Below are 21,993 nucleotides of genomic sequence, written 5' to 3'. Positions count from 1 at the left end.
AAGTGAGGTGTGTTTGGGTAAATTTCTATTATTATCTATCTAATATCTAGTAATTGCTATTTTGGCAAGAGAAAATAAAGGTGCATCATTGACTGATTCAAACCCAGACAACAGTTAACAGTCAGCCACCCAATTAAATCTTAGGGATGTATTAAAGCTGTGTGCATTTCGGATGTCAATGCATACACAGAACAATTTCATATTGGAAAGTCATGCAATGTTTACTATATTTATATATATATATATATATATATATATATATATATATATATATAGTGTTACTGAACACTGGGAAACTAGTGCTTGTCTACAGTATGTGAGGTCAAAAATACAAGGGAAATCTAATGGGAAAAAGTGGGAATTCAGGGAAATAAGAAGAAAAACATAGCTATACAGCAGAAACACTGTATTCAGTTTTGTTGCTATGTGTGCTGGGATGTTAAAAATGCATTAAATTAATACTTTGTAGTTTTGTAATTTTGTTTGTTTTGGGTATGGCCAAAGAGTTGCATTTCAGTTCATTGCCATTACAGTACCACTTACTTTTCCAACATTTTGTATCCCAGTCCCAACTTTTTAAAATGCATTACTGCTAACAAGTTCTAAATAACTTAATGTGTTTTTTTTTCACTTTCAATTTCTCACTTTCAACATCTGAATCTGTGAGACTTGCGAATCATTTTTTACTTTTTTGGAATTCTGTTTTGTTGGAATCTCAGCTGTCAGCTACAAAGTACTTAATCAATTAGTACATACATTCAAAAGTAGCACCTAAACTGCAAACTAATACAAACTAATAATGCAACTGAATAAATCATTAGCAGTTAATGCATACTTAATTTTTAATACTAATGTTGTAATAACTAAATATTTCTGATGATGGTAACCATCAATTTTCCCAAACTGTAATATAAAATATGAAAATATAAATGTTGCTTTTGCTTGTATGGAAAGATTTGCATCCCATCTGCTAAACACAGAGACAGTTCTGTTATCCATCAGATCAGAGCTGAGCAGATTGCCATGCCAACTGTCTTTAATGTAAACACTTGATGTCATGCTCGTCTGTCTGCTGTAGATCCTTGCCTATGGTGATATGAACCATGAGTGGGTGGGCAATGACTGGCTGCCCAGTCTGGGTCTACCCCAGTACAGGAGCTACTTCATGGAGTCTCTGGTGGACGCCAGGATGCTGGATCATCTGACCAAGAAAGAGCTGCGTGGGCAGCTGAAAATGGTGGACAGCTTCCACAGGTATGAGCAATCTTCTTTACACACTGACCTCTGCTTCGCTTCTGTTGTTGGCAGCTTTCTCTGTTTTGCTTTTTTACTGTTTAACTGCACAATAAGATATTTAACAAATACACTTATTGTCAAATACATACAGGGGTTGGACAATGAGACTAAAACACCTTTCATTTTAGTGTGGGAGGTTTCATGGCTAAATTGGACCTGCCTGGTGGACAATCTTCATTAATTGCACGTTGCACCAGTAAGAGCAGAATGTGAAGGTTCAATTAGCAGGGTAAGAGCACAGTTTTGCTCAAAATATTGCAATGCGCACAACATTATGGGTGACATACCAAGTTCAAAAAGAGTTCAAAAGAGGACAAGTTGTTGGTGCACATCTTGCTGGCGCATCTGTGAACAAGGTAATGCCAGCATACCACCAAGAAGGACGGACCACATCCAACAGGATTAACTGTGGACGCAAGAGGAAGCTGTCTGAATGGGATGTTCGGTTGCTAACCCGGATTGTATCCAAAAAAAACATAAAATCACAGCTGCACAAATCACGGCAGAATTCAATGTGCACCTCAACTCTCCTGTTTCCACCGGAACAATACATTAATGTGGTCTAAAACCAGGTGTTTCAGTATCATTGTCTAACCCCTGTAGTTGCAATGTTATTTAAAAGAAAGATAAAGGTTACCAAATCCTTAACAGCCAGATGTCTAAAGCCAGACATCTCAAAGTGAAGTTGTAGAGATTCCTAATGGTGTCCGGTGATTATCTATACTATGCAGCTTAAATATCCACTTATCCAATAGCTTGGACAGAAGTTTCCCACACATTATAGCATAGTATTATAGCCATAGCATAGTATCTGTGTCAGCAGTATGTGGACAAGCATTGTCCTGTTAGAATACAGTACTGGAGCGTGCATTCAGAAAAGGTAAAACCACTGCTTGCAGAACCCAATTAAAGTGTCCTTGGGCTGTCAAAGATCCTTTAATTAAGACCCACTGAGTTTTTTTCGATGTCAAATGTAGTAATTTCAAAAGGAAGTGATTTTCTTACTATTTTTATTGCTTTATGATGTCCGATTCTGCTGGTTTCTCATTTGTATGGCCACTAATGCACAAACAGCCTCGTGCTACAAAGCCACATATAAATTAAGGAAGATTCTGTAAAGATTGTACAGTTGAGCTGTACTATAAAATGAAACTAAAAAAGTGTAATATTTTCATAATTTTACAACCACACCAGCAGCCTGATGTGGGCAGGTTTGACATCTTTTTGCTTTAGCAGGACCTCAAAGCATGAATTCCACATCTGTGAAGTGAATTTTGTGCCAAAAGTTTTACGCAAAAAAATTATAAAATAATAAATAATAAAATCCTCAATCAAAATGTTAAGAATCAAAAGGAAAAAGTGCATGTTGCAAATTCAAAAAAGAAAAAAATACAGCAAATATATATTTTTAAACATACTTGGTTACTTTCTTATTCTTTGCAGTTATTTGAAAATTATTTCAGTTTGGATTTTGCCAGTTTGTGTTTAAATTTTTTGTGGATTCTTTGTGGATTTGGCTGCTAAAGACTTTTGCATCTGTTTTTTGTTTCTGAGTTTTGACACACAGGTGGGTGGGGCATAGTTTTGGTCAGCTTATTTTGGACTGATAGCTGATACCCTGAACCCTTATCTGAGACCTACCACGCCCACCCCGCCAGCTTCAAGCATTTTTGGCAGTGTTTTTCCAATTAATTCTTAAAATGTTGATTAGGGATTTCATTTTTGGCATAAATATTTTGCCACTCCATACACATCCCAACTGTAAAGGAAGCCCAGGAGCAAGAAATACCAATTCTCACATTGAGCTGCTTTAAGCTGAATGAAAAATGCTTGTACAAACCTAACCATAGTGCTATCCACAATGCTGAAGAACTGTTAAATCCAAAAATGACATAAAATTTAATCAGGTGTGTATCCTTGACTCCTGTGACCTTCTGACCCCCAGGGTGAGCCTACATTATGGGATTATGTGTCTGAAGAGGTTGAACTATGACCGGAAGGAGCTGGAGAGGAGGAGAGACGAGAGCCAGCACCAGAATAAAGGTGTAGTATCCTAATGCAAACATTGAGCTCATATTTCTTACATGGAACAACCCACTGCTTTGCAGCTGTGTGACTGTAAAACTGGCTTCATGTTCAAGGTTGAAATTACACAGTATGGAGTAATCAAATGCGTAATTATGTGAGTAGCTTGTGTAAGTTGATTCAGGAACCGAGCGGTTTGTCTGATACGGGTGATTGACTCAGGAAATGTACGCTGACTTCAGTTACGCCCAAAGTTTAAAGCTTTCTCAAATTTACTATTGTCTGTGAAAGCTGATATGGCGCCTTAGTCACTGCCTCAGTCAGGAAACTCTACAGAGGAACCACTCGAGAAGCACAATTTAAAACATCTGATTTCTGCTGTGAGGCGGATACAGACAGGGGCGAGAGCGGAAGGGAGGCTGCCCAGAATTCATTCATTAATAATAATAAAGTCTGTGCTAGTGCTGCTGATTTTGGACCTGGTCTAGCTTTCATTTGAAACACGGACGGAGCTAGATGTTTTTTATTTATTATTATTTTATTTATTCATTTATTAACGGCAGCTATATGAACTATTTTTATAACCACCTGAGACAGTAGAATACCTTAACAAATATGTACACTCTTTATGAAAAACATCTTAGTAGCTCATTCTGAAGAGCTAAATCATTTAATGGAGATTCATATTCACATCATATTCTTTTATACCATATCTAACTGTTTTCCAACTGCTTATCATTTCCCAAACCCTTACAGAACAAATGTTGAGACTGACATGTATTTAATTTCTGCCTCCTAAAAAGAAAACTGCCTGAGGTTTAATTTAAATAGCATTGCTACAGTACAAAAGCTGAAAAAATAGACAAGGTGGTACTAAAAGCTTTCTGTAAAAAATATTTGAAATGGTTAACTTAAGTGGCAAGAAAAAGTATGTGAACCATTTAGAATGTCATGGTTTTCTGAACATCATTCAGGAAGAATTTTAGTCCATTCTTTCTGGCAGAATTGCTTTAACTCTGTTATATTCCTTGGACACCTCAAGTGGACGGCTCTCTTCAAGTCAGTCCATAGCACCTGAGATCTGGGCTCTGATTTGGCCAATCCAAAATGCAGATTTTGTTTTTCTTAAGTAACTCTGTTGTGGACTTGCTCCAGTGTTTTGGGTCATTGTCCTGTTGCATCACCCAACTTCTACAGAGTTTCAGCTTATGTACAGACACTCTCACATTTGTTGATATTTTTATACACTTGGGAATACATCTTCCCCTCAATGACTGTAAGCTGGCAAGACCCTGCTGCAGCAAAACAGGCATCGATCATGATGTTTCCTCCAACATACTTTATGGTTGAAATTATGGTTTCATGGTAATGTGCAACAGTAGTTTAATCTTAGTGTCATCTGTTTAAAAAAAAAAATCTCCGGTACTTTTGTGGAGTGTCAAAATGCTCTTTGCGTGTTCAAGATTTTATGCACTGTAGACACATGTTAGCCTGTACAAATGATGCCTTTAAATCTTTGGCTGTCAGTCAAAGTTTTTTTTTTACATCATTGATGAATCTCCATTGTACCCTTGGGATCATTTTGACTGGGCGCCCACATCTAGTAGACAGAGGAGCCACAGTCCCAAATTGTCTTCATTTGTAGATTGTATGTCTTACTGTGGACTGGTGATTTTATAAAGTCTTTGAAATCATTTTGTATCCCTTTTTATCTTTATGTTAATCAACAATATTTGATAGTAGATACTCTGAAAGCTGTTTTTGGCATGGCATGGCTTACATATGCATATACTTCTTGTGCAGAGCAAACTCAAAAAGATTTTTTTTCTTTTTTTATTATTATTCAAACTAGCTCTAGTTCACACCTCTGAACTAGCAAGACTCCAGGTATGCTAACACTCTAATTTACTCTAATTAGCTTTTTTGGTAACACTTTTCTTGGATGGTCCATTTTATGGCCTTGTTGATGCTCAACTGACATTCAACTAACACTAAATTGAATGTCCATTAAATTTAACTTAACCCTATGTTGAATGTAAATGATTCAAAATAGAACCTAACTCTACACCTAACCCTAACCTTAACCCTTAATCAACCCTAAAATCAAACCCTACACCTAACCCTTACCCTAAACTTAACCTAAACTTAAAATCTAACCCTAAACCCAATCCTAAAATATTAAGATAAGCGTTTGGATTAGAGTTGAATGTAGGGTTATATTCAATAGAGAATACTTTACTTTGACCTTTTAGTTAATTTGCATTTAATAGACATGTAGTTGAATGTTAGTTGAATGTCAATTGAGCATCAAAGAGGCCATCAAATGGACCATCCAAGTAAAGTGTTACCGCTTTTTTTGAGATCATTAACACAAGCGTTCTAATACTTTTCCACTAGCACTACGTGGTTGTTCTCAATGAAGACCCGAATGATCCTAATATTTTGCTGTATTTTTATGCACACTGTATTTGTCAATACTCTTGATTTGGATGGAGTTCAGCTACCATAAAATGATCAATTTATGTAGAAAGCCTTTTTGTGCTTCTGTGTATTTATTTCAGGCTTTAAAATTTTACTTTGTTACATATATAATCTATTTTTTGCACTAAAACTGTATTTTCAATTACCAAGCAGTGTTGTTGTTGATGTTTCTCCAGTACCAGATATGGAAATCTAAGCTTACTGTAAATACATGGTTACTTTTCTATCCTATGACTGTTTTTCATTCATTTAATTGAAAAAAAATCATGTCTAATCTTTATGCAGTAAAACTCAACTTATGTTAACCAGAGCTTTAGTCCAAGGGTTTTGATGCTAGCCGGTGAGCTAACCGATGCTAATTATGCTAATTACTTCACCCACTTACTGTTGACTCTGATGTTGAAACATCTTTCCACTGTTTATCGATGGATTTTGGAGTTGTTTAAGCTGAATCTGTTTCTGTGGCTGAGGGTTGTGACTCCTTGTGAAAAAAACGTTCTTATATCCATAGTTAACATAGCTACTGTTAGCCATCTGCTTTCTACCAAGGGACACAGTTTTGTGATCCAGTTCAGTCAGAGATAGTGAAAAAAATTAAGTTTATTATTTAAAGAATAGATTTAGAACTTTTGAGGCCCATAAGCAACTTGCGATGCTCCTCATATGGTTTGACTAGCGAGAGAACAGCATGTCACACATACTTTCTACATGATGTTCTTTCCAGATGTTCTGCGTTTGTTTGATTAAGCTGTGAATGAGAAATTATTAATATACATTACTTTGTTTGTTATGAGTGGAAACTGGCATCTAAAGTCAAGTCAAGTCAAGACAGGAGATTTTTATTGTCTTTCCAACTGTGTACAGGTATACAGTGGAGGGAAATTACATTCCTCCAGGACCAGATGCAACATGGCATTTCTATAGAATACTGTAGTTGTGTAGTCTTTGCTAAATGTTTCCAGGTGAAGTGTGCAGGAGACACAGGCTGAATGTGTGAAATATGTGTATTGTGCAAGGGGTTTTCCATCCAGTAAAAACAGAAAATTGTACAAGGAGAAATTTTAGTAAAGGAGGAAGAACTCATTTTGTATTACTATGCTCACTGCCAAAATGAATGCGCCCATATTGCTGCAAAACTCTGCATGCATCTATATCTCAGGTAGATATGTAAACGATTACAGGTATGTCAAATCAGACACAAAAGACATAAAAGTGCTGCTCCCACTGCCCTATAAAAAGGCTCTCAGAGGCCTTTTTGGGTAGTGTACCTCTTGGTGAGAGATTGTTTACTGCTAAACATGCCTCTTCAACTGACTTAGGGTGTTTTCTCACCTGTAGTTGGTTTCTGTGGACTATATCAGTTGATGAGTTTGTTTGGTTTGGTTTCACACAGGCAATAAAACTAAACACACCAAAATGCGCACCAATAAACCACATAAGTCTCCTCTGATTGGTCAGAACTCTCTGGCACTGGAGCAAGAAAGTAAGTATAGTGTGAACATTCTGTGTTTTAGAGCGTATATCTGTGCAGTGTGAATCTGCTTTAACACAGGATGCTGAATATTTGCTGCTACGATTTCCAACACAGTGTTTTTAATGGGATGTCCAGGTCAGATGTACATGTAGTAAACAGAGTTACGCAGCTGCAAGTGGTGAATGCTGCACATACCATGCATGTAAACATCATGGAGCAGCAGAGACAGCATTTGTTCATAGCAGTATAATATCTGGCTAATATATCAGATTAAAGTGCGCCTATTCAGCAGTTTAGCTCAAATAAATGGACTATATTTAATAGCTGGGTCGAATCGAGACCGGATCACATTCTACCTGATCTACACCCGAGTGTGATTACTGTTTTCACACCTGCTCAATCGAACCGCGTTAAAGGTACAAACAAACCAGAGTCAGTTTTAACCGGACCAAATAGTGCTGGTGTAATAATGTCCTCAAAGACATTTTACAAATTGCAAAGACTTTTACAGGGGGTGCATCATTTCACGGCTGACTCTCAGTCATTCACCATTGCCTTTGTTTGCAGTGTTTTTGTGAACGTTGTGGCCACAGTTTAGAGCTTTCCAACTGACATTTTTCAGCAGGATAATGCTCTGCCACACCTCCACAAGATTATAAAATTTCTTGGCCTGCCTTGTTGCCAGATTTTTATTGGCAATTTTTATGTGTTTATGTATAAAACCTGGCTGCAACATCTTTGTGTAAATGTGCAGCTGGATGCCCTACAGAACCTGTACGCCTCAGTGCCCAATAACTTCTCATCTTTTATCCAGACTAGAGGCAGCCCATCTGGGTCGTACATTGTGAAAATCTTTTTTACACCTACTGCATACCTGCAGAGGGTGGGAGGGGAGTGTTGTGTGTCATGGTGAAAACCTCACACACATTTACCGGAATGCTTTTTCTCTTGTGTGCGTTTTTATCATTTTGGAATCTTTCCTAGTTCAAGACAAGTCTAGTCAGGAGATAATTTCCACCCTAATGCTAAAAGGCCTGAGATCAGGAAGCAGACCTTCAGTCGATAAGCAACAGCATGTGTTCTTATGTAACATTTCAATTTTTGCTAAACCTCAGAGTGGTGCCCATTTAATCGTACACTGATTCGCTCTGAATAAAGTGTTGCTTTGCAGCAGAGCTTACGCCAAACTCCAGGAGAACTGTTGGTGAAGATGGTGAAAACACAAAATAAGTTTAGATGGGAAAACACAAGTTTAAAATTTCACAACAAACCACAGAAGCTGGTCTAGATGATCTATCAGTTCCTGATTACAAAACAGTCCATTAGCAATTTTAGGATTAGTATCAAGTTGCAGTGTTGGGGTTATATTTGAGCTTAGGTTAGATTTGGTTGAGATTCAGGTTAAGAAGACTAGGTTGAATTTAAGGTTAGGTCAAAGTTTTGGGTTGAGTGATCAATTTAGGGTAAGGTTAGGTTTAGGATTTGAGTTGATTTTAAAGGTAAGGTTCAGGCTTTATGTCAAAAGTAGGTTTAGGTTTTGAATAGATTTTTTTTAAGTTGTGCATTGAGTTTAATGATCAATTTATGGTTTTAGTTAGGCTTAGATTTTGAGTTGGGGTAAAGGTTAGATTTAGGTTTTAGGCTAAAGTTTTAGGTTAAAGGTTTAGATTTTTACTTTTGCTTAAGATTCAATTTTATGGTTAGTGTAAGGTTTGGTTTCTGAGTGGACGTTAAGGTTTTGGGTTGGGATAATGATTTAGGTTTCTGTTTGGGTTTGAGCTTAGGTTAGGTTCTTAATTTGGGTAAAGAAAGGTTTTTGGTTGATTTTAATTTCGGTTTATGGTTGAATTTTCGTTTAGGGTTGGGCTTTAGATTGGGCTAAAAGTATTGGGTTTTGGGTTCAGTTTTAACCTAGATTTAGGTTTTAGGGTGTAGTTAAGTTTTGGTTTTGGTTTTGGATTGAGGTTAGGATTAGATATATGGTTAGAGTTAAGAGGGTACCACTTTATAATAAGACTACCTTTATAAAGGCTTTATAAGTGATTTACAATTAGTTTATTAATGGTACTACTTAGGTTGTAAATGCCTTAAAAATAATTAAAAACAGGTATAACACATGTAGAAAGGGCAACAATATAGATGGCTCTGGATTCATTACTTGGCAAACAACAGGTCATTGTTGCACTTTCTACATATGTGTTATAACTGATTATTAATGATTTTTAAGGCATTTACAACCTACATATTAACCATTAATAAACTAATTGTAAACCATTTATAAACCCTTTATGAAGATAGTCTTATTATTATTAAGTGGTACCGTTAAGAGTAGGTTTGTGGTTGGACAGAAGATAAACTGAATTAAAGTCTACTAGATTAAGCTCAGTTAAATGTGAGTTAAGGTAAATTAAGAATGTCACTGGATCATGGGAATGAAGTGTTGATGTAAATGTGAGAGATTTGAGTATGTGAGTATAACTAAATGTGAGTATATCTAAAGATTATGCCTATTTTGTGTGCAGATGTGATGGTGTGGTCGAACGAGCGAGTGATGTGCTGGGTGCAGAGCATCGGACTGAAGGAGTACGCTGATAATCTGACCGAGAGCGGCGTGCATGGAGCCCTGCTGGCCCTCGACGACACATTCGACTACACTGACCTGGCCCTGCTTCTCCAAATACCCAACCAGAACACACAGGTACACACCACCTTTTTTTGGAAAGCTAAAAAGTAATATAACTAACAAGTAATATAAATATATGCCAAGTATATATACTTTATTAAATTAGCATGGTGCTAACTGCAGACCTAAATAGGCCTGTTGCAATAATTCAGTCATTGACTTACCATAAATGAACATGGGGTCATTTATCATTTTTGCCACCCTCTATATTGCTGTTGTGTTTGTTTGTGTGTATTATGGTGAAGATGTTACTTTAAACCGGTCGCACTCTTCTGTTCTATCATCTGCTTATTGAGGGAGGAGCTTAGAACCCACACTCACACAGATTACAATTTTACTGCTGCTGTAGTCTTTTACACAATTTAATTAAACAATACGCAGATATCCCACAGACAACTTCTGTTCAAAATGAGACAAATGGAAACTGCTTTTACTTTCCTGTTTAAAGCCCAGGAACATAAAGAGCGGGAAAGTTCAACCTACAAAAAACAATCACAACACATGTTATAATGACACACACACACACACACACACACACATACTGACAAAAGTTTGGCACTTCTGATGACACCAGCAGTACTAAAGTATTTGTTCTGCTTTCTCAGGCACGACAACTCCTGGAGAAGGAGTACAACTCCCTGATTTCCATGGGGACGGAGAGGAGGCCGGATGAGGTGAGTCAGTTAGTGATCTAGGATGTCTTTTTGACCCAGGTTAGTCGAAGTTAGGGGTGAAACGATTACTCAAGTAATTCAAGTTACTCGATTAAAAAATTGATTGAGTAATTTTCTGTGCCTCGAGTAATCGTTTATTTAATTTTAAAAACTCAGCGCACGGTAATTCTCGCTTTTAATGTGACAACGTGCTTAGCGCTGCGTCACCCGCGCACAGGAAGAAGGAGCGGGCGGCAGAGGTTTTAGAAAAAAGGGTATTTTAAAGCAGCGCGGGGAAAGAGCAAAAACTTAAGTGGAATAGGGCAATAATAATGGAGCATTTTAGGCTAGACAGCGTGTATTTGGTGCAGCGTGGCTTTTGCATCCCACAAAAGCACTTTTTTAATGCTGCACCGTCTCAGCCAAGGACACAACTTAATTTATTAAAGTACTAATTATTAAATTATTATTATTCCATTATTTATTTCTATTTGTGTTTGCAGTTTGGAAATGTATGTTGTGAATTTGAAAAAAAAAACTTATCTAAAAAAGGAAATCAATTGGTCATTCATTATTAAGTGAAGTGTCTTGTTTTCTCTTGTGTATTTTTTTAATTACTTTTTAAGCAAACAAATATTTTTTTATCAGATTACTCGATTAATCGAACCGATTTTTCAGTAGAGTACTTAATTACTAAAATAATCGATATCTGCAGCCCTAACAAAATTATCTTTAATTTCTTGTTTAGGCAAGTAACCTTAGATTCACTTTTCAGTGCACTTTTAAAAAAATTATTAGATTATTTAGTAATGGCTGTGGCTTTATACAGAATCAGGCTCTCAGAGGCTGCTTTTGGATAGTGTACCTCTTGATGAGAGTTTGTTGACTGGCTTTACGAAAAGGCACATCTTCGAATTAAAAGAAAATGGATGGATGGTAATTTCAACAAATTGCCTCCCATCTAGGCCAACAATCAACCAATCACCTTTGTTGGCATTGTTGTAATGAATGAGAAATCTGGACTTCTACTCACTGGAATCCTATTGTGTTTAGTGATGAATGCAGGTTCTGTTTGGTATCTGGCGATGGTCAGGTTTGATATGGAGGCCTTTGTTCTGGAGCAACATACTGCAACAAAAGATAGTGTTATAATTTGGAAAGCCATTGAATCGCATTCATTTACCCCTAGTAGTGATACAGGGGACCCATACAGCTTAGGAGTGTGTTAAGGACATCATGCTGCCACAGATTTTGCCAACTGGCATTTTTCAGGAGGATAATGCTGCTTTATACAGATCAAGGGTTTCCCAGGAATGCCTCTGCCAGATTGCCACACTTTTCCTTGGTTTACCCATTCGTTTACTCAGATTTATCATAAATCAAGCATTTGTGGGATCAGCTTTGGCAGCCTATATGCAGGATCTACAGGCCCATCTGCAGCATTTGTTGGCAAATATGCTGCATGATTCCATACAGAACATGTATCCATGTCCAGTCATATTTTATCTTGTATCGGCGGCCCAACAGAGTACTAGAGCCTCCTTTTTAATTGTACAGTTTTCAGTTTTCTGGTTATTAAATTCCACTCTAATAAATTAATTACTTACATATACGATTTTTACTTTCACACATTTAAAAGTTTAATTGTGTGTCAATGTCAATGTGTGTATTACATGGTTCTCACACACAGATACACACATTGAGGCATGTCTTAAGGGAATGTGACCTCTCTACCTGACCCGTTTTCCTCTTTCCCAGGACGGCACTAAAACCTTCACTCGCTCTCCGTCCTGGAGGAAGATGTTCCGGGAGAAGGACCTGAGAGGGGTGACCTCCGACTCAGCAGAGACGCTGCCTGCCAACTTCCGTGCCTCGGCCATCTCCACGCCCTCAGTGACCCTGAGGAAGGTCCAGAGTGAAGGTGGGAAACACAGAGCTCTTGTGCTGTTAGACATTCTAGTGTAGTACTAGTTCTCTGCACACTTTTATACCCAGAGTTAACTACCATTAAGGCAGTAATCAATACCAGAGGAGGACCTACACCATACCATACATTTTCTTTGCATTTTATATCAAACTCTCATGAGGCTAATAGTAGTAAATCTGCTGGTGTGGAGCTCCTAATTGATAGCAGATGCTGTTTGAACTTACTTCATTGCAGTAAGAACAATAAGAAACAAATTCCCATCTTTTGTTAATCAGTTTGATGAAAACCATTGTCTTCTGTTTCTTCTCTCTCCCTCTCTATTTCTATCTCTCTCTCCCTCTGTCTCATTGTCTTTCTCTCTGCAGTGTCTCCTAGAGGAGAATCTGGATCAGTGAGGACGTACTCTTGCTGAAGGGCTCAGGTGAGAAGGCAACTGATTTTTATTGATTGATTGATTGATTGATTGCATTTATTCTTGTGTATAAAACATAAGGAACCCCAATTAAAAACTTTGTCTCTTTGAGCACATATGGACAGTTGATAAATGTCGAAAGATGGAGCTAATATAATTAAACACAACCTTAACTAAAACAAAATGTCTTATAAACATCAAAAGTTAGGAAATTTCCACATTTATTACTAGTGCTGGGCGATATGGGAAAAATCATATATCACAAAACGGAATTTTTTATATCACGATAACGATATATATATCATGATATACCACATTTAAGTATGTTTTCAGTTATTGTTAAAAAAATATGACAAAAAAATATCATTGCTTACTTTTTCCCAACTTTATTTCAAAGTGACATTAAACCCAACTTTCACAAATGAGAATTACTACCTTTTAGTGCAGCAATATATATGTATCAAATGAAAACAGGTGAGGTAGATGCAGTAGCTAATTTTTTTCAAAAGAACAATGCGTCTTCATTGTTAACCTCTCGTGAGTTTAATAACGCAAACCGGCATGTCCGCACGTATCCGTAAAATAACGTAAAGCATTTCATGCCGCAGAACCACATTATGAAGCTTTTTTGCGAAGATTACTTTATTATCACTTATATAAAGTGAGTTTATGCAAAGTGACCATGCAAATACATTTCATCGTAGCCTACTTTATATATTTGCATAAATAATTGATGAAATTACTGTAGAAACGATAGGGACGATAGAAGGTAAGTAGCTCTTGTTTATTGAAATGAGTGGATCACCATGGTCAGCCTTCAGAAAAAAAGGTTGTAGATGCAGATGTCTAAGAAGGGATTTTAAAAAAACAGCCGTTTCACTCTCCGCTAAACCATTTGCAACTAGAGAATATGTAAAACAACTGCCAACATGGTCAGGTCAGGCAGTCCTAGCAAGTCCTGTCTAAAAGAAAACCAAAATATGGGTAAAGAATCTCCAACAACCCTTAATCCTTGTGTCATTATGGGACCCACTGATTGCTCCTCTCACAGCTGATTTCAAAGTACAGCATCCACCATCAAAAAGAGACCAAACAAGTTTTCTTTGGAGAACTGAATGGACCTCATGGACCACATGAACCACTGCTGTCAGAAAAAATAGGCCAAGATTAAAGATTTCCAGAGAATCCCGAGACAAATATTGAGATTTCTTACTGTATCAAAGAGGCCTTTGTGGGACTGTTTTGTTTAAAATACTGCACCAGAATGCAGAATCTGTCCTGATACCACCAAAAAATGGGCATCATTTGTCAATGTAAAACATTTTAGTCTGGTCCTTCCTGCATTCCCACATACTTCACAAATAAATAATCACTTTTCTGAGATAATACAGCTAGCACAAAGCTCCAAAGACCCATCCCTGCCTGAGGCTCTCAACACGTTCTACGCCCGCTTTGAGAACCCTGACACACCCCCCAGCACCAGACTCCCACACTCACCAGGAGAGGAGCCCCCGGAAAGCTGCCGGCCCGGACAACATCCCCGGACAGGTGCTAAAAGACTGCGCAGACCAGCTCTCGGACGTCCTGGCCGACATTTTCAACGCGTCCCTCATCCAGGCAGCTGTCCCCCCTTGCCTGAAGACCGCCACCATCATCCCGGTCCCCAAGAGCTCCACAGTGACAGGTCTGAATGACTACCGGCCAGTAGCCCTCACTCCGATAGTCACAAAGTGCTTTGAAAGACTGGTTCAGACCCACATCAAAGCCACCATCAACATCACTGTGGATCCACACCAGTATGCATACAGGAAGAACCGATCCACAGAGGATGCCATTTCCTCCGTGGTCCACACTGCCCTCACCCACCTGGAGCAGAAGGATTCCTACGTTCGGATGCTCTTTGTGGACTTCACATCTGCTTTCAACACCATGATTCCTCAGACACTGATAACCAAACTCTCCTCACTTGGACTGAGCTCTTCCCTGTGCAACTGGGTCCTAGACTTCCTGACCAACAGGCCGCAGTCTGTGAGGATTCACAACATCTCCTCCCCCTCCATAATCCTCAGCACTGGCTCCCCTCAGGGCTGTGTGCTGAGCCCCCTCCTGTTCACACTGCTCACATATGACTGCTCACCTCTCCATCCAGGCTGTCATATTGTGAAGTTTGCGGACGACACGGCAGTGGTTGGATGCATCACAAACAGAGATGAGTCCAGCTACAGGCAGGAGGTGGAACACCTGGAGGATTGGTGCAGAGAAAACAACCTCTGCATCAATGTAAAAAAGACAAAGGAGATGATTGTGGACTTCAGAAGGGGCAAGCATGCCCACCTCCCCCTGCACATTGGAGGATCTGCGGTGGAAGTGGTTGACAGCTACAGGTACTTGGGTGTGCACCTGACCAGCAACCTCACCTGGAGCAACAACACTTCCACTCTGGTCAGGAAGGCACATCAGCGGCTCTACTTCCTCAGGAGGCTGAGACGAGCTGGACTCGGAAGCGCAGTCCTCACCTCCTTCTACAGATGTGTGGTGGAGAGCGTTGTGTGCTCCAGCATCAATGTGTGGCATGGAAGCTGCTCTGCTGCAGACAGGAAAGCACTGCAGAGGGTGGTGAAGGCTGCACAGAGGATTGTTGGAGTTAGCTTCCCCAGCACCACAGACATTTACACCTCCAGATGCAGGAAAAGGGCCACCTACATCAGGAAGGATCCCACCCACCCACCCAGCACACGCACTTTTTGTCCCACTCCCCTCAGGCCGGAGGCTGCGGAGCATCAAGTGCAAAACAACAAGACTCAGAAACAGCTTCATTCCGGAAGCTGTAAGACTCTTAAACTCCACTTAACTGCACTGACACCAAGGACAAATTACTGTTTACTGTTTACCAACATGGTCACTTTACTTGCACTGAGACACTTTATCTCCACTGCTCTAATTCACATTATCATGCTGCTATAGCACACTTGCACTCTGGACTTCATGTTGCTGAACCTTTCTACTCTCTATTTATTTTTTTTATTCTTTGGGATATTTATCTATCTATTTTGTATATTCTATTTCTTTTATTGTATTCTTTTTTTATCTATATATCTATTAACAACAGCTCTTTGGGTGTAAAACTGGATCGTGAGATCACAATTTCGTTCCACCTCATGTACCACATGTGATGCGAATGACAATAAAAATCTCCTTGAATCCTAGTGGACATCAGGTTATAAGAAACATATACAGCTCTGGAAAAAATAAGAGACCACTTGAAAAAGTTTCTCATCATTTTTATTTTCAAATTTTCGCACCAGGAGTGGCATAAAGTTATCCAAAAAGCAGTGTGTAAGACTGGTGGAGGAGAACATGTCAAGATGCATGAAAACAGGGTTATTCCACAAAATATTGATTTCTAAACTCTTAAACTTTATGAATTTCAACGTGTTTTCTTGGCATTATTTGAGGTCTGAAAGCTCCGCATCTTTATCTTATTTCAGACATTTCTCATTTTCTGCAAAAAAAATGCTCTGAATAACAATATTTTTATTTGGAATTTGGGAGAAATGTTGTCTGTAGTTTATAGAATAAAACAACAATGTTCATTTTACTCAAACATATACCTATAACATATAAATCAGAGAAACTGATTCAGAATCTTAAGTGGTCTCTTTAAATATCAGCTATTAGGAAATTTCTGTTACTTAATTTCATTACTTTCATCTCTGAATATTATTCAATGCACATGTTGTTCAAACATCCATATTTATAAATGCACTATATGTCCAAATGCCTATGCAGATTTCTTCCAATGAATGAATGCATTTAGCTACTTCAGATGTTTTCAGATGCGCTCACATACAGCTTGTATAGAAAAGAAGTATTAGCAAGGACTATCTGGAGCAGAAAACTTAAGCCAAAGCATAAGTTTGGCTTAAACCGTGGAACTGTGTTCTCTGCATTGCTTACAAACAGTAATAAAAAACAACATGGCAACAAACATGACAGCTTTCCAAACATAATAAAAACTACCAAATTCACATCATCATAAAATAACTTGTGGGGTGAAGGAATTCTTATAAAATGACAACATCCAGTGCTATCTGCAGCTTATAAACAGTCAACATACTAACAGCACAAGTAGCACCAACCACACACTCTCTCACACACGCAACCCACACACAGGCATACATTTCAAATGCTGCCCGCTCCATATTTACGACTTTAACAGGAATGCTTTGACTGTATTGTTGGGTTTTGTTTACGAGGCTATAATGCCATAATGACTTTCTGCTGCAGTTCCCACATGTGCGTGGAGCCGCAGTGCTCACATGCGTTCTGGGGCGCTTTAAGCTCAGGGCTTTGGGGAGGCTTTTAAGAATATTTGGTCAAAGAAGGATGATCAGTGCTTTATTTTATTTTTAAGTTTAATTAAGGTCACGCCGAACCCCCATCCACACAATTCTGGACGTTTTTGAAAACGCATGTAATCGGCAGCATCAACTTGAGAACGCTGAAACATCATGGCAGCCCAGCAGGGGGCGCTAGCAGATTATAAAGTTTGACATCAAATTCAGGGTAAAAGTAGCCAAAAACAGAAGTATTGTTTCTTTAAAATAATGCCTACTCTGGGTGTCGAGTGGTCCAGCGGTCTAAAGCGCTGCCACTATGAGCGGGAGGTCGCAGGTTCGAACCCCTGCTCATGCAGCTTTGCCATCGAGCTTCCGGCAAAGCTTCCGACATGCTAAGGCTTTTTAAGCTGTGTAGCCGCTGAGGTTTAACTGAACTAGCTCTGCTAGCTCCTTTGCTGTGCTGCGCTCGCTGTACGTGCTGGCAACCTCGATGGGCGGAGTTAGTGTTGGGGAACGAGCAGCAGGCGGAGTCAGAATACAAAACTGACACAAACTCCGGGACGGACTGCACACTTAAAATAGTTGCTGAATCCCTGCTGACAAGAGCTGCCAGTGCTTTCACTCAAAATGTTTCCTTAATATCTGATGATACATCCTGATCATTTTATCATTTACTACTGAAAATTAGTTACAAAGTGGTCCTTTAAAAAAACAGTTATATCTTTTTTTAATAACATTTAATGTGTCTTAGTTTATTGCGACGCCATGCTTCATATCTCTATACAGGTTTGCAATGGACACTTTACTCAACATGCTTGATACATTTATTTATTTACAAATAAGTGTGAAATTTACCCATACTCACTAGTTCAGATGTGATGCTCTAATACACATAGTGATAATAAAAACACAACAAGCAAAATGAATAATGTAAGGAAAAACCAGCCGGTCTGACCGGAGTTCAGCTCCCCGTTATAAGAGCCTCTTCCTCAGCCGGTAATCACGTTCATCACTGGGGACAAAATAATATGCATTTGCTAGTATTGACCCACGCCCTTGACTGGGCAGAGAAGAAGAAAAGAGGGGGAGCGAACTCAGAGTATTTGGGGTGGAGTTTGGGGTAGCTTCGCTGTGGGGCGTGAAGCCAAAGACCCCCCCCTCACACGAAGAGAAACATGAGAAGAGAAAAAAATTAAAGAAGGAGGAAGATGGGGGAGGAGATGGGTGCGAGGTTTGTTCAATGAGCAGGTAGAGAGGAAGTGAAGGTTTAAATAGGGAAGGAAGTGGGAGGAGTGAGGGCGTGGATCAACTCCCAAAACTAAGCTAAAGTACATAGGTCCACTAAGTAACAGCACTTCATAGAGAACTCAATCATAATTCCACTATTTACACATTAAATCACTCAGTTACAGGTTAATCTACAGTTATTATGTCTAACAGTTAAACCTGTTACACTGTACCGCCGCCTGTCGCTGCTAGTAATGCTAGGAAACCCGGCTAAAGGGAGATTAGCTTAACCGGTGATTTGGCTAACCCGCTAAGCTAACGGGAATCGATGTCGGATAATTCAAATGAAGATTGATTTAGATCGTAGAATCGATTTTTTAAACACACCCCTAATGACAATGACTTCTATGTTTCTCCACAGGTGGCGCTGTTAGCACTGGAGTGGAACTCTGCTGTTATGTTTCATTCACTTGGAGGGGAAGAGGAGGAGAGAGCAGAAAAAAGCAATGAATATTTACATTTCTTCATTTAAAACCTACTGGTCCGACCATTCTGCAATAACAGAAGGAGAGAGGAAGAACAGAAGAAGGAGAACAAACAAGAACTTGATGACAACAGACGTGACGAATGTATGACAGAGGAAAAAGATAACGAGGCGGACTGGCGCAGGAGGAGCTGAGTGACTATTTTATCTTTCGCTCTATCGTTCATTCTCTCGTCCCTTTTTTTCTGTCTGTGCCGCCGGGGTGTGTGTACATGAGTTCTCAGTCGTTCATTTGTGCGGAGTGTGTTCCTCCCCACGCCTTTCGTTTGGACTGAACTAAACAGGGGGGTGTTTCGCTCGGAGCGTACCGTTGGTGAGAACAGGGGTGGGGTGTTTTGCATTGGTTTCTTCATCCTTTCCCACTCTGGACGGGACGTGGGTGTTTACATATATAGCGTAGCGTAGCGCGGGGCGAAGGGCTTTGAGACTGAACTTGTTTTATATTAGAGCCGTGACGCTCGGTGCGAAAGCAATACGGTTGATATTTAACTCAAGACAAGTCCAAGTGCTCCCAGTGGTCCCAGTGCTGCGGCCCTCAGCTGCACCAGTACAGACAGAGGAAGGAAACCAATGTGGAAAGAGCTGCATGGGACTAATAGGCACAACTCCTATTAAATAGCTCCCACACTCCCACCAGTACAGCTGTAGATTAGAAACCTTTGGGTTGGAGGGTCCGAGAAGTGACGGCAAGGTGAGAACAGATCAGAGAAAAAGAGAGAGAGAGAGAGAGAGAGAAAGATAGATAAGGAGAGAAAGAGAGGTTGAAAAGAGAAATGTAACAGCAGGAAGTGTCCAAACGGACAGAATCACTCTACTATCAATGCAAGCCATAATGTAGGACAAAAAGGGGGAAAAAAAAAGAAAACCAAACAAAATAGAGAGAGCAGAAAAAGAGAGAGAGAGAGAGAGAGGAAGAGAACGTTCAGCTTCTGTGTTGCGATGCATGACAAACATCCAAGATGACAATGAACTAAACCTTTCTGGGTAATAATAAGACAATGTGAAGTCAAAATATGAAAAATCGATATGTGTACATTAACGTGCGAGAGCTTGGGGAACAATTTGTAAAATGTGTGTATTTTCATTTTTATTTTTGATTTTTTATGACAACTATATTTATTTTCTTTATGTATGTATTGAATAACTGTATGTACATGTTCATTTAATACTTAATTCTGACTATAATTTGATTTGATCTAGTTTAAAAGAAGCATAAATATAAAAAAAAGAAAAGAAAAACTTGCTCATTAAAATATGCTACTTGTATGTGTACATTTTGAGAACAGAGTTGTGTTATGATTAAAAAAAAAACAGAACATTACTGACGATGAGGATGAGTGACATCAGAAATGAAGATCTGCAAAATAAATCGTGATGATACTGATGATAATGGAGAATATAAAAACAAAATAAAGTGGTTCTAATGGTATACTGGGCCTTTTTGTTGATTTGTTGGTGTGTGTGAAATTAGAGTGTGATTTAAAAAGGGGATGCTGTTCTGTCCTCGTGTCCAAAAATAAAACAACAATTACCGGTCCGTCCTTATCTGAAGGTTATTTTTTTTGTTGTTGTTGTTTTTTTTGCCAGTGTTCTCACCAGTTTAGTCATTTCCATTTTTCACCCACTTTTTGAAGCCCCGTCACATGATGCTACCAGTGCTGGAACAGTAAAGATTAAAGCATGACCTTTCTCCAGAACATGCAAACAGGTTCCTCCACCACATCTCCTCAAAAGCCCCCAGTAGAGCAGTGGTACAGTGCTCCGTCCAATACTTTTTGAATGATTTATGGAACTTTTAAGAAATTTAAAGGTTTAAAGAACCTTCACCTTCATGTTATGATAAATAACTATTACAATAAACATGGTTCTAGTTGGAACCAATAGAGGTTCAGAGTTTCTTTTATGGTAAGGCTTGGAAATTCTGGCCCTGTAGGGATAGATTCCTGCACAATTTAGTGTTTTTTCTGCTCAACACACCTGATTAATTAACTGCTAGGCTATATTTAGACTGTCAGCTCAGCTTTTATATCTAGACAGATTTTTTATAGTCCGCACAGCCAGAAACAACATTTTGCATTGGTTTAAAATTAAAGTGATTTATAGTTTCAGGCAAAATTCTGGACACACCTTAAATACAGTGACTTTTCATTATTTAAAAAATGTTTTATACATTAATATTAAAGTCATCCATACTATGATAAAAAAAAAACATATGGAACGATTTATTGTTAAATGAACCAGAATATGTTTTAAATTTTAGATTCTTCAAAGTAGCAACACTTGCTTAGATGACAGCATAAACATCTTTCCATAGAGTCATCTGGAACAGCTGGTCAGAGTTGATGGAACGATGGATGGAGCTAAAAACATGACAATCCTGGAAGGAAACCTGTTGGAGGCTGAAAAAGACTTGAGACGATGACAAAGCAAGACAATGACTTTAAAAATACAGCCAGAGCTACAGTGGAATGGTTTAGATCAAAGAATATTCACTTGTTAGAATGGTTAGAAAGTCCTGACCTACTTGCCATTAAGCTTCTGAGGCAAGACATGAAAACTCCTGTCCATCCAACCTGGCTGAGCTTGAGCTGTTTTTACATAGAAGAATGGGCAAAAATCTCAGTCTCTAGATGCGCAAAGCCTCTAGAGACAAACCCCAAAAGACAAAAGGTGGCTCCACTAAGTATTGATACAGGGGGGCTGAATACCTTTGTACACCACACTTTTCAGATATTTTTTTGGTTAAAATTTAGAAAAAACGTGCTCCGAGTGGTTTACAGCGGTCTAAAGTGCTGCAACTATGATCGGGAGGACGCTGGTTTGAATACCGGTCATGCAGCTTTTTATCAGCTGCCAGAGCCCTGAGAGAGAACAATTGGTCTTGCTCCTTCTGGGTGGGTAGATGGCGCTCTTTCCCCTCACCATTCCTAG

The 21,993-nt window shown here is 38.9% G+C and overlaps 1 protein-coding gene across 3 annotated transcripts in view; it reads left to right on the top strand.

Annotated features, from left to right (window-relative positions):
- Positions 1 to 20,491, top strand: part of ppfia3 (PTPRF interacting protein alpha 3) — a 75,360-nt gene extending 54,869 nt beyond the window's left edge. For all 3 annotated transcript variants that reach the window (XM_049467975.1, XM_049467973.1, XM_049467974.1), the window contains exons 26-32: positions 1,079 to 1,254; positions 3,242 to 3,339; positions 9,799 to 9,974; positions 10,565 to 10,633; positions 12,371 to 12,533; positions 12,905 to 12,960; positions 18,940 to 20,491. In XM_049467975.1, the coding sequence (XP_049323932.1) occupies positions 1,079 to 1,254; positions 3,242 to 3,339; positions 9,799 to 9,974; positions 10,565 to 10,633; positions 12,371 to 12,533; positions 12,905 to 12,951 (729 nt within the window). In that variant the 3' untranslated portion in view covers positions 12,952 to 12,960; positions 18,940 to 20,491. The remainder of the gene's footprint in view (positions 1 to 1,078; positions 1,255 to 3,241; positions 3,340 to 9,798; positions 9,975 to 10,564; positions 10,634 to 12,370; positions 12,534 to 12,904; positions 12,961 to 18,939) is intronic.
- Positions 20,492 to 21,993: the final 1,502 nt, after the last annotated feature.

The sequence above is a fragment of the Astyanax mexicanus genome, chromosome 19 (assembly GCF_023375975.1).
Source record: "Astyanax mexicanus isolate ESR-SI-001 chromosome 19, AstMex3_surface, whole genome shotgun sequence".
Classification (NCBI taxonomy): domain Eukaryota; kingdom Metazoa; phylum Chordata; class Actinopteri; order Characiformes; family Acestrorhamphidae; genus Astyanax; species Astyanax mexicanus.
This window is presented reverse-complemented; position numbering and strand designations above follow the sequence as displayed.